The sequence below is a fragment of the Portunus trituberculatus genome, chromosome 46, assembly GCF_017591435.1.
Source record: "Portunus trituberculatus isolate SZX2019 chromosome 46, ASM1759143v1, whole genome shotgun sequence".
Classification (NCBI taxonomy): Eukaryota; Metazoa; Arthropoda; class Malacostraca; order Decapoda; family Portunidae; genus Portunus; species Portunus trituberculatus.
In genome coordinates, this window is record NC_059300.1 from 14,024,960 (window position 1) to 14,038,117 (window position 13,158).

General features: G+C 45.4%; 1 protein-coding gene across 2 annotated transcripts in view; it reads right to left on the minus strand.

Annotated features, from left to right (window-relative positions):
* Window positions 1-13,158, minus strand: part of LOC123520101 (GATOR complex protein WDR59-like) — a 119,525-nt gene that overhangs the window by 2,887 nt on the left and 103,480 nt on the right. Inside the window, exon 25 of one of the 2 annotated variants that reach the window (XM_045282016.1) lies at window positions 11,988-12,045. The exons of the other annotated variant lie outside the window; for it this stretch is intronic. Within the exon in view, the coding sequence (XP_045137951.1) occupies window positions 12,006-12,045 (40 nt within the window). The 3' untranslated portion in view covers window positions 11,988-12,005. Of the gene's footprint in view, window positions 1-11,987; window positions 12,046-13,158 lie in introns of those variants that run through there. 2 annotated transcript variants of the gene reach the window in all.

Here is a 13,158-nt window from a genome sequence, read left to right on the forward strand (position 1 = left end):
GGGTTCTCGTGTGCAGACCATCACGGTGGCGGGCAACCCACGCACTGCACTGATGCTCATGTCAACACTGGCAGAGAGCAACATAAACACCAAAAAAAAAAAAAATAGATAAAAAAAAAAACGCTCACTGAAGGTGCTACTCCCTACAGAAAACAGTGCAAGCGACAAAGTTACATCGTCTACTGTCTTGAAATCTCCTCTTAACCCCTTCAATACCATGACACGTTTTCGTATTCATTCTGGTTACTATTAGCCAATTTTACACAGCTTCGGAAACTTATGTATAGATGAAAATAGTGAAAACTCTGGATCATTAATCTTCTGACCTCCATAAACCCCCTCATCTTCTCAATAAAATAATTAATCATACCCGTGGTGAAAAATGCATCGCAAGTACTGAATCGGTTAACCGCTTCAGTACTGGGAAACATTTTTACCTTGAGTTTTGTGTAAGGTTAGACCATTTTATTGACATTAGAAAGGGACTATGGAGGTCAGAAGATCAATGGCAGCAGTCTTCACTATTCTAATCCTTCACATGAGTTTCTGAAGCTGTATAAAATCACCAAAAGTAAGTAGAATGAATATGAAAGCACGTCATGGTGTTGAAGGAGTTAAAAGCGCTAATCATATATACTCGCATAGCCAAGAGGAAATAAAGCAACACACAGGAAGGTCCTTGCAGAGTTTACCAGGAAAAAGGCTGAAAGACTGGAAATAAGGGTTAATTCTTGCAACAGGAAGATGGACATGTGCACAATAGGGATTCGAGGAAGTGAAACCTGATAATATATCAAAAAATATATACACAATTTTTTTTCTATATATATATATATATATCTAAACACCCTTTTCATCATCTCTATCCATTTCTCGATATCTATTATCTATACTTCAAGGAGGAGGAGGAGGAGGAGGAGGAGGAGGAGGAGGTGGAGGAGGAGGAGGAGGAGGAGGAGGAGGAGGAGGAGGAGGAGGAGGAGGAGGAGGAGGAGGAGGAGGAGGAGGAGGAGGAGGAGGAAGAGGAGGAGGAGGAGGAGGAGGGCCATGTATTTTGTTGGTGTCATTAGCGTGGTCTTGGGTTCCGTCAGGTCAGTAGATGATGTCTCTATCGAGTGAAGGAAAAGGGTAGGGGGGCTGAGAGGAATGGAAAGGAACACAGGGAGAGAAGGAGGGATGGTCAGGATGAGGAAGAAGGGATGGAGCAGGGATGCATAGAGGGACGGAAGAAAAGAGCAGTGAGGAAGGAAATTTAAAGAGATTAATGATTGCTGTTTTTTAACCATACAAAATTCTCTCTCTCTCTCTCTCTCTCTGGGTCGCACCAATCAATCACTTGCCATCCTCTAGTAGTGATCTCGCCTCCCAAGGGATGATCTCACTGGGTCACACTGGATCACTATTCATCACTTTAGGTCACACTGAGGTATACAAAGTCACACCACAGCCCACGGTGAATACCAGCCACTGTCATCTCGCACAGAAAAGAAAAAAAATAAAAAGAAAGATAAAGAAAACTGCAAGGAGGAAATATTTTCCTCCTCTGCCTTTTTCCTAGTCAGGTCACCATCACTCTCCGGATTGGTCTCCTGGGATCAAGTGTCATCTGGATTGGGCTCCGTCATGTCCGCCGCTCAGGGACAATTTGTATAGAACGTGCAACAATTAGAAGGTGAAGAACTGCTATGTACTCAAAGATGACTCCTCGGACAAACATTTAAGCCCATGTGTGTGTGTGTGTGTGTGTGTGTGTGTGTGTGTGTGTGTGTGTGTGTGTGTGTGTGTGTGTGTGTGTGTCGATGGGAGAGGTAAGGCATTCGCTTACTCCTCGGTGTTAGGTGTAAGCTCTTTCAGAGCCGCCAGACGCAGCAGTTTGGTAGAGGTGGTGTGGGCGGAGCAGCCCCAAACGAGCACCCCTGTTCTGCACATCTGTCCAAGGAAATTAGTAGTTGGGCGCGGCGGTGACCAGGTTGCGGTTCCAGCACACTGAACTGCTGATCCCTTCAACATTACGCCCTTTTGGGGTCCAAATATAGTTAGTTACCTTAAGCACAAAAATGGAAATAACAGGTTGGGTTCTTTGCAGTGGTATACGAGTTCTTGATGTGATGATGGAGGTAAAAAGTAAAGTCAGGCAAGAGACGATGCCTGCAGTAAAACAGGCGCGCCGGTGAGCTGCTAATTAGTAGGACACACGGACACACCTTCACACAGCACGGGGGTCTGGCCATGACCAGGGTATGAGAGAGAGAGAGAGAGAGAGAGAGAGAGAGAGAGAGAGAGAGAGAGAGAGAGAGAGAGAGAGAGAGAGAGAGAGAGAGAGAGAGAGAGAGAGAGAGGAGAGAGAGAGAGAGAGAGAGAGAGAGAGAGAGAGAGAGAGAGAGAGAGAGAGAGAGAGAGAGAGAGAGAGAGAGAGAGAGAGAGAGAGAGAGAGAGAGAGAGAGAGAGAGAGAGAGAGAGAGAGAGAGAGAGAGAGAGAGAGAGAGAGAGAGAGAGAGAGAGAGAGAGAGAGAGAGAGAGAGAGAGAGAGAGAGAGAGAGAGAGAGAGAGAGAGAGAGAGAGAGAGAGAGAGAGAGAGAGAGAGAGAGAGAGAGAGAGAGAGAGAGAGAGAGAGAGAGAGAGAGAGAGAGAGAGAGAGAGAGAGAGAGAGAGAGAGAGAGAGAGAGAGAGAGAGAGAGAGAGAGAGAGAGAGAGAGAGAGAGAGAGAGAGAGAGAGAGAGAGAGAGAGAGAGAGAGAGAGAGAGAGAGAGAGAGAGAGAGAGAGAGAGAGAGAGAGAGAGAGAGAGAGAGAGAGAGAGAGAGAGAGAGAGAGAGAGAGCCTAGAGAGAGAGAGAGAGAGAGAGAGAGAGAGAGAGAGAGAGAGAGAGAGAGAGAGAGAGAGAGAGAGAGAGAGAGAGAGAGAGAGAGAGAGAGAGAGAGAGAGAGAGAGAGAGAGAGAGAGAGAGAGAGAGAGAGAGAGAGAGAGAGAGAGAGAGAGAGAGAGAGAGAGAGAGAGAGAGAGAGAGAGAGAGAGAGAGAGAGAGAGAGAGAGAGAGAGAGAGAGAGAGAGAGAGAGAGAGAGAGAGAGAGAGAGAGAGAGAGAGAGAGAGAGAGAGAGAGAGAGAGAGAGAGAGAGAGAGAGAGAGAGAGAGAGAGAGAGAGAGAGAGAGAGAGAGAGAGAGAGAGAGAGAGAGAGAGAGAGAGAGAGAGAGAGAGAGAGAGAGAGAGAGAGAGAGAGAGAGAGAGAGAGAGAGAGAGAGAGAGAGAGAGAGAGAGAGAGAGAGAGAGAGAGAGAGAGAGAGAGAGAGAGAGAGAGAGAGAGAGAGAGAGAGAGAGAGAGAGAGAGAGAGAGAGAGAGAGAGAGAGAGAGAGAGAGAGAGAGAGAGAGAGAGAGAGAGAGGAGAGAGAGAGAGAGAGAGAGAGAGAGGAGAGAGAGAGAGAGAGAGAGAGAGAGAGAGAGAGAGAGAGAGAGAGAGAGAGAGAGAGAGAGAGAGAGAGAGAGAGAGAGAGCGTCCTCTTGATTCACTGGAACACCGCAGAGATGTGGCGGCAATCGTAGTGTTCCATAAGGCACAGGTGCAAAGAGTGCCACATCTGGCAGGGCTGCGTCATCCTCTGAGAGTCACCGCACGGAGCACGAGAACGGTGCTCAATGGTGGTGACGCCGTAGAGGTGCCGCGATCCCACGGGTGTCAGCATCAACGCACCTTCGCAGGACGCGTCTCCAGGATGTGGAACTTGTTCACGGCCGCGGTGCCTCACGTCCAGGAGATGAACACACACAGTGTCAAACTGATGGCACATAAGTGGAGACAGACACTGCCAACTCCTCTGACACTCTTTGTGACGTGACACTCAGTGTAGTGCAGTGCGTGAATAGTGCTAGTGAAGTGAAAAGAACAGTGCTCCATTTACATGCTGACCATCTTGTATATTATCTATTTTTAAGTCTTGTAAATATTGTAGAGAAATAGATTGTAGTACCCTTAGAATAGGTAGCACACGACAGTGCGCCTTTGGGTACATGTTCTTCTGTATAAATTATGTTTAAATAAAAAAAAAAAAAAAAGAGAGAGAGAGAGAGAGAGAGAGAGAGAGAGAGAGAGAGAGAGAGAGAGAGAGAGAGAGAGAGAGAGAGAGAGAGAGAGAGAGAGAGAGAGAGAGAGAGAGAGAGAGAGAGAGAGAGAGAGAGAGAGAGAGAGAGAGAGAGAGAGAGAGAGTGTGTACCCACGAAAGGTTTGGTCAGTCCGGCCAGGAGACAGGACAGTGGTATGGAATGTGAGAAGACACGCTGCAAGAAGCCAGCATGCCTAGACGCAGCAGTCCTACTGTTCCATGAGGCATATCTATCATCCCACACCCTGATATCAATCAGTAACTCAATTTGTCAAACACTCATGTCATCACACCCAAAACTGCATGCAAAGAAATGTAATAAAGCAACTTCACATTACTATAACAAAACAATAAAAATCACATGTACCTAATACAGTAGTATACGTTCTCTCAATATTGAAATGTGTACTGTATCCTACCGCATAGTGCACATTTTTTCCCCCTTGAATATTCATCTCACAACAGTGATAGCAAAGGGGGCGGGGAAACGGAGGATATGTGCATGAGCGGTTAGGTGACACACTAGGGCGACTGTCAATTCATCCCAGCATCAGATCAGTTTTGAATGTCACAGCTCCGCCAGCGACTCTCACCAGCGGTTAGTGAGGAGGTTCCTAAATGAGGCTGGAGTGAGTTATCATCAAATTATGATATTCAGAAAAATTAAAGTAAGTTGGCAACAAATTAAGAGAGGCCGTGAATCAAGGCACGGCGGGTTGAGCCTCTAGCCCTTCCCTTTCTTCACGCAGCGTAAGGAGGCGCCGAGCGGGAGGTGGTTTGTCGTGCCCATAAAACGCTTCTGAAAGACGCTAAATTTACGAGGAATCATATTAATTACATTCTCGACCCGTCACCACCCCTCTCTCTCTCTCTCTCTTACACACACACACACACACACACACACACTGTCAGGACGCGAGCGGAGCTTCGTCACTGTGCTTATCGCTACGCAACACTAAAATACTGGATTAACACACCTCTTTCAGAAGTTTTTGGTCAAGACTCCGGCTATTCATCACAGCCTCCTCCCTTCCTCCCCCCTCCACCTCCACCCAGTCAGGAGATAATGGGATAAATCACGGCGAACGTTTATGAAAATGTTCAGGTCGATCTTAAGACGCCGTGCCGCCCCCCCGCAGCCCGCGATGAAGATGTTAGGCGGTGTTCAGCACCACGCACAGTGAACTCGCCTTCCCAGAACCTCCTTTCTCGCCCTCTGTCACACTTATGACGGGCCAGCTATTGAGGACAGGCTCTTCCTCCAATTACTGCGTGTCGTCCACATCCCTCCGCTGGTCAAGTGAACTGCCTACTGCCGAGATATAATTCTTCTCGGAAGAGGAACCAAGGTTTCGAACACAGCTGTCGCCCGCCATTAGATGGTATTGACGACGACGCCATTAATCTCTCGCCACCAACCACTTTCCCGCGCTTTTGTCTGATCCGATAGGTCGCCTTATCCAGCAAGATTCGGCTTCATTCAGGCATTAGGTACAGATGCTTTCGCGATAACGGGAACACACTACGGCAAGGCAACATCACCGCTTGTCACCACCTACTCGTGGCGTCTCGGGATCTGATTAAAACTAAACCTTGATAGTCTGGTGTAATCTTAATGCAAACAAAGTATCAAGTCGATGGACAAAGAATCGGACAAGCTGCATACATACGTCATTTCTCGTCCAAAGAAAGAGCGCAGAGCTTACAGCTTGCAAACAGCTCGCCCTGGAGGCGGCCCGCATTGTGTCCCAGTCTGAAAACAAATTTATTAGCCTTTTGACTGCGTGTAATGCTCAGAGGTGTGGGCAGTCGCGGTCATAAGTCCCAGACGGAGCCATACACCTCAACGAACCGCCAATGAAGTCACAAAGGCCAAAACCGCCCCCGCTAACTCAGACCCGTGGCTCCCTGCGGTGACGCCCTCCTTGGCTCGCCCTTTGTACTCCCGCGACGGAGCTCTGCCGTCTTCAGGGAGGAAGGGATATTTACAAGACGGTGAGGCCGGCTTCCCGCTATGGCCGAGTGTTGCTGGTGGAAGAGATAACTGATGGACCACAGGATCACTGCGTCAATGAGTGCTGCTCATCGCCGATGCTGATGCTGTTGCTGCATACATTACCTACATATTCCTTCATAACAGCAGCTCTCATTACAGATTCAGCCCTATAACACTGGTATATACAGTACCACACCATAGGCCCGTCACCCACCACTTCTATCCCCCATTTAGTCATATAACAACAACAACAAAATAGTGATCAGTAACAAAGTATGAGTATGTGTATATACGTGTGCGTGCAATCAAAGAAAAAAAATTACTGGGGGGGGGGGGCGAAGGGGGAATTTCGATGCAGGCTAAAATAGTCATCTAACCATAGATGGTGACTTACCCACGTCACCAAGCCTGATTTCCGAGCTCAAGAGGGACGCCACTTGTCATGTGACCTGTCCACTCGTAATAGAAATATCCTAAATAGTGCTTTCACGGTGCAAGCCTCACCCTGGCAAATAACACCTAAAACTTTCTCAACGACCAAGTGTAATTCACCTCGGTCGCCTGCTGGTCACCCAGCCAGTCTTCCCCATTACGGAGCGAGCTCAAAGCTCATAGACCGATCTTCGGGTAGGACTGAGACCACAACACACTCCACACACCGGGAAAGCGAGGCCACAACTCCTCGAGTCACAGCCCGTACCTATTTACTGCTAGGTGAACAGGGGCTACACATTAAGAGGCTTGCCCATTTGCCTCGCCGCCTCCGGGACCCGAACCCGGACCTTCTCGAGTGTGAGTCGAGCGTGCTAACCACTACACTACGCGGTGTGTGTGTGTGTGTGTGTGTGTGTGTGTGTGTGTGTGTGTGTGTGTGTGTGTGTATTTACCTAGTTGTAGTTTTACAGGGCCTGGGCTTTATGCTCGTGTGGCCCCGTCTCCATATCTACACTTATCCAATCTTACTTTAAAAGTATGCACACTCGTTGCAGACACTACTTCTTCATTTAAACTGTTCCACGTCTCAATACATCTCTGCAGGAAACTATATTTTTTAATATCTCTCAGACATCTTTTTCTCAGCTTTTTACTATGCGATCTTGTGCTTCGGATGTCATATTCTTCTCTTAGGATCAGTTTCTCATTATCCACTTGGTCCATTCCGTTGATCAATTTATAAACTTGTATCAGGTCTCCTCTCTCCCTTCTTTGTTCCAGGGTGTGGTAGATCCATAGCCTTTAGTCTCTCCTCATATGTCATCCCTTCAAATTCTGGAACCATGTGTGTGTGTGTGTGTGTGTGTGTGTGTGTGTGTGTGTGTGTGTGTGTGTGTGTGTGTGTGTGTGTGTGTGTGTGTGTGTGTGTTGTAGTTCAAGCTCTTGAGTGGAAATCTAACGCATGATCGGGGAATAATAGCATGTTCACAATTGTTCGTTCATCATCACTTCATGAGAAGCATTATGGAGTAAGTGAAAGCATACTTATATGGATGATGAAGTGAAGGTCCCTTGCACTTTAAAAGATCACAGGCTACCTCAATTTTGTACATGGACAGGGTGTATGAAATTCATAGCGAAAGGAGTTGATATGGGATGGAGTACACAAGTGGATGGCTGGAGTGCATTCACATATAAGAGTATAGCCTATCTAATGTCTGGGAGCATAGCAATGATATCAGTGTGAAACAGTTGGCAGAATGGAATGTATGTAAAAGGCAAGGTGGGGTGCTATAGTTAAATAATTTCGAGTCAAAAATACTCTATACACATATGTTGTATTTTGCTTTACTTTGCGAGAAATAAACATAGAAGTTTTGTAGAGCGAATTTTGCTCCCCCTTGGTGGTCCGCCGTAATCTCCCACCCCCCCTGCCACCTCCCAGGCGCGCTACCTACTGGAATATTGGCTCACGACATGAAGACCTCATTGTTTTCTGTAATGTGCGCGGTCAGAGCCGTAGCTAAAGTAAACAACAAATTTCTAATTAAATTTCTTGATGGCTCAGTGAATAAAATTTAGAAATAATAAACCAGTACAGTATTACTGTACCCTTTAAACATACATGACAACTCACTCGCTTTACGATGACAGCCCGGTGTCCGCGCCACTTCTGTAAACGTTCCTTTAAAGGCGGTGTCACACTAGCACTTTTTCCGTCGATTAATGCGATTTCCGTCTATTTTTCAACGTTCCGCATGAACTTATCGCATGAATTTGTCAGACGATAGGGATCGTTTCCGTCTGCAAATTTTCGGCCTTTGTTTACATACCAAGACCAAGACCACAAGACTTGCCGCGTCTCCTCAATCTGCTTCTACGTGCATTGGTTCTACCACTAACCATGAACGCATCCATGCATGCTTTTTGGCTTGTTTAGCTCGTCTAACTTTCGTAATACACAATATTATGTTCAGAGCTGCGTATCTTTGCCGCAGCGTGGCCTCCATGTTTGTTTACATTAATTTGTCGGTTTGTGTTGGCGGGAAGTGACGACGGAAAGTGACGACGTAACACCGTTTGTGTGTGACAGGCCGCAGCCAAAATATTGTCGATTTTCTGAAAAACGACGGAAAAAGTGCTAGTGTGACACCGCCTTAAGTAACACCATATTCTTTGTAGGTGATGTCAAGCCGTTTTGTTGTGTGAATTTTGCCTCTTTTTATGTATCTGTATTTGCATTGTTGTGGTGATGGTTGGGCTTTGAGTTGCCATTTACACGACACTGACTTGAGCTGCCTTCCCATCACAGAATGAATAGCATGTCATAGAATGATGTCTTCACAGGAATACCATCCATGAATGTCCTCACAGGATTATCATGACAAAATAATGAATGTTACTGAATATGAGAAGAATCTTCATGTAACGAAATACTCACGTGACTTTGGGAGTCAGCTGATAGCGAGACTTATCACGGATGTCAAAATGTCAACTGTCACTCAGTGGTGACTGATGAGCGAGTGTCTGAGGCAAGGAGTTGCCATGTGTGTTTAAAAAGTAGCACTTAGCAAACACTGTATTGGTTTGTTATCTATACATTTCATTCACTGACCCAACAAGAAATTCAATTAGTAATTTGATAACTATTTTCTGTAAGGCTTTGTCAGCTTACATTACACAAAACAATGTCTTGGTGTCGCGAGGCAATATTCCAGTACATGGCGCGCCGGGGATGTGGGAGGGCGGCCGGGGAAAGGACCAGGATCATCAAGGAGAAGCAAAACCTGCAATGAATTAATTTCCTCTTACTGTCCATTTATGAGAATGGATTGCTAAGGTTTATGCTGCTTATTTTGAAAATTTCAAGTTACTTTCACCTAATGTTCATCCTTTTGTCCTGAATGTGTATTGAATTGTACTGTAATAAGGCGGGTTCACACGTGCCAATTTGCGACTGAAATTTTACGACTCATCCCTTCTAGTCGGAAAGTGTCGACTAGTTGGTGTCTTGGCGGGAAGTGAATGTAAACAAACAGTTAACCGCGCAAGATATCTTCCTACAGTGATGATGCTGAAGCTGTGGTTGCTCTTCTCTTGGAGTACCAGAAGAGTCAACAAAAAAGAAAATGCGTGAATACGTCCCTGGCTAAATAGAAGGAAAGAAAGGAGTGTCTACTGCACTCTAAATTAGCCTATATTTCTCATAAGAAAATAGTTCATCTTAAGAAGATCGACTATGCACAATCTCGATCAAATTAAATCCTGACAAGTCTTCAATCCTCACTTCCAACAACACCCTGCATTGAGGGAAACAGTTCTTAAGTGGCAGCTATTTCGTCAAATGACGATTTGCGCAAGCTTTTTTTTTTTTTCTTTTCTTTTTTACCGTATAATTCATTTCTGTGGTTCCAGGTGTGTTCTTTTCCCTGTCCAACTCTAACATCTTCTCTATACCTGAGACCACATTTTCAAAGCTTACTCCGTGACGTCACGACGTAAATAAAGTCGCAAATCGGTTTGTTTTGAGATGCTTTCTCCAGTCGCTAGACACCGATTTTGAGTCGGAAACTCTACTTACGTAAAATCTGGTACGTGTGAACCAAGCTTAAGTGAATGTGGATATACAACTCCCCGAGTCCGGAGAGAGAGAGAGAGAGAGAGAGAGAGAGAGAGAGAGAGAGAGAGAGAGAGGAAGGATTGGCGGGGGGGGAGTTGCGTAAAAAGCTGTGGGGTATGTGGGTGCCGGATTAGGGAAGGCTGGCGGCAGGAGAGCAGAGCGGCATACTCGTACCGGGTCACAAAGCAGTGAAAACGATTCCTGAGTGACCACGGAGCCTCGTATTTGCCGTATTGCCATAATAAAAACACTCAGTCATAAGAATTGGCATCGTCCCAATCCAACCTCTTGCCTCCCTCCTTCCCTTCCATCCCTCACTGCCTCCGTTCATCCCTTGCATCGTTCCCGCTCTGCGATTCGTCTCGGTGGCTATACTTCATTTCATCGTAATTTTGAGGGTGGCGGTAAGTGGGGCTATGCAGTCTATCGCTCAACTGACTGGCCATTTAGCAGCCTTGTGATGCCAGTGTGTGCGCGTGATGGCGGAGCGCGTGCTGTCAAGGAGTGCCATCCATTTATCAACCCAACATATTTAAGAGGCAGGTGCATGGGTGAGGTGGGCTTTCACTGTGTGTGTGTGTGTGTGTGTGTGTGTGTGTGTGTGTGTGTGTGTGTGTGTCACTCATCAGCAAAGGTAGAAATAATAAACCCTCACAAAAAGAAACACATAAGGAAGCTGGAGAGACTACAAAAAATGGCTACAAGAATGGTCCCAGAACTTGAAGGGATGACATATTAGGAGAGACTAAAGGCTATGGATCTTCCAACATTGGAACAGAGAAGGGAGAGAGGGGATCTCATACAAGTTTATAAATTGATAAACGGAATGGACAAAGTGGACAATGAGTATCTGATCCTGAGAGAAGAATACGCCAGTCGAAGCACAAGATCGCATAGTAAGAAGCTGAGAAAGGGAAGATGTGTAAGAGATATTAAAAAGTATAGTTTCCCGCAAAGATGTATTGAGATGTAGAACAGTTTGAATGAAGAAGTAGTGTCTGCAACGAGTGTGCATACTTTTAAAGTAAGATTGGGTAAGTGTAGATATGGAGACGGGGCCACACGAGCATAAAGCCCAGGCCCTGTAAAACTACAACTAGGTAAATATACACACACACACACACACACACACACACACACACACACACTGCCTTGTAGCGCCTCAGTGATAAAAGTGTGTTAGCCGCCATGATTGGCATAGGTTTATAGGTTAGAATTTCACTTGGAGTAGGTCACTATTAGGATTTTTCCGTAGGCAAGCGGACTCTGACCAGGAGGAGGATGGGTTGTGTGGTGTGTGAAGTCACACTCTTAGCAGAAGATCAGTGATAATGAGCTCCGTTGAGCTCGCACTGTGAGCCAGTGGTTGTGGATCCGCTCGTGATCAGGTCTTAGTGAATATATATGTACACACAATAATGTCATAGTGAACGTAGCATTTCAGCACAAATACTGATGAACGATCTCATTTCAGTAGAATCTGAAATAACTGTATACACAACTAATAGGTACAAAAAGATCGTACAAATTATAACATAATCTCTATAAAAGTATATAACATAGAAAAGTCTCAGAATTCCAGATTTTTTTTTATCAATTGGCATTGATTCACAATTTTGATCATAACTAATCAAATTATTTCAACCTGTCAAAGCGTTACAATACCGCGTTGGTGGGACACTGTCACCAAGCTGAAATAATACGAGAACATTACGATTATATACCAGAAGCACTTCCACCTTCCATTGTTTCTTTAATATCGACCCAACTCGTGAGGGAAGCCAAGTCCCCTCCTGTCGGTGGGTAATAGCACTGCTTCATCCCCGTCCCTTTGCATGGCCCGGGAGACATTTCTGTCTGTCACTGGAATTTGGTCGTTGTTGTAGTCACGCCCGTCATTCTGGTAAGTAAAAATGGAAATGATTCCATTAGACGCCGCAACAGTTCAGATCATATGGCACCGCTACGGTTAACAGGAGAACGCTATACATCTCCCAACGGGCAACTAGGTTTGGCTAAGATTCGAACACGAACTGTCTTAACCAACTAGGCCACCCAGCCCCCTTCCAGGTAGTAAAGGAATGAGTAGCGCACAAGGAGTATGCTTCCCATTAATGAGATGGTTGAGCACTGCATGGAGAGATGAGAAGCTCTGTGAAACACTCCGTGCTCTTCTAAATCCGTGACCATAACGCCAAGGAGACTGTGACTTAACTTTTCCTGGGACAGAATGGCACTTACCAGCACACAGAAGAATGTTTCGCAGCGTTGTTGAGAAAACCCTTAGAAACGGCTACGGTACAGAGAGCTTCAAGGAAGTCATGTGTGCCTCATGAATTTTATTAGTTAGTAAATTAATAATATATACAAATAAATAAACAGGGCCGTTTCTAGCTTTGTGTGGGCCTATAGGCAAGATGCTGTTTGGGAGGCCCTAGATAGATAGGTAGGTATGTATTTCATGTATCCCTGAGGGGCCTGTCAAACTGTGATGAAGCGATTCCTAGCCCTTTAGATGATCTACAAAGATGCAAGAAACTATTACACTTCACATTTATTTCAAAATGCAAAAATGATAAAGAAAATAACACTTGGAATAATGCTTACATAACATCACAGTCACACACTTGCCAGAAAAACAACTAATGATTCACATTATTACAGAAATTTGTAGTGCAAACAATTGCAATTGATTACACAAATGCTAATAAATGAATTATTGTCATAAGTACACACATTATATAAGGCGCACATGATAAAATCTTCAAATTTGCTAATTTAAAATATGAAAATAAAATAAAAATTTCCAAAGGGAAATTTCAACTTTTCATTGGGGCCCCTGGGTGCCGGATGGCTTGGGAAGTTTAAATTTTCCACGCTACCCTAGGGGTCCCCTGGTGGCTTGGGGTCCCTAGGCAATCGCTTAGTCAGCCTATAGCTAGAAACGGCCCTGAATAAACACCACCTGGTTCAGGTATTGAGAGTGGTTTAATGTCAGAAGCGTTGAAAAGAA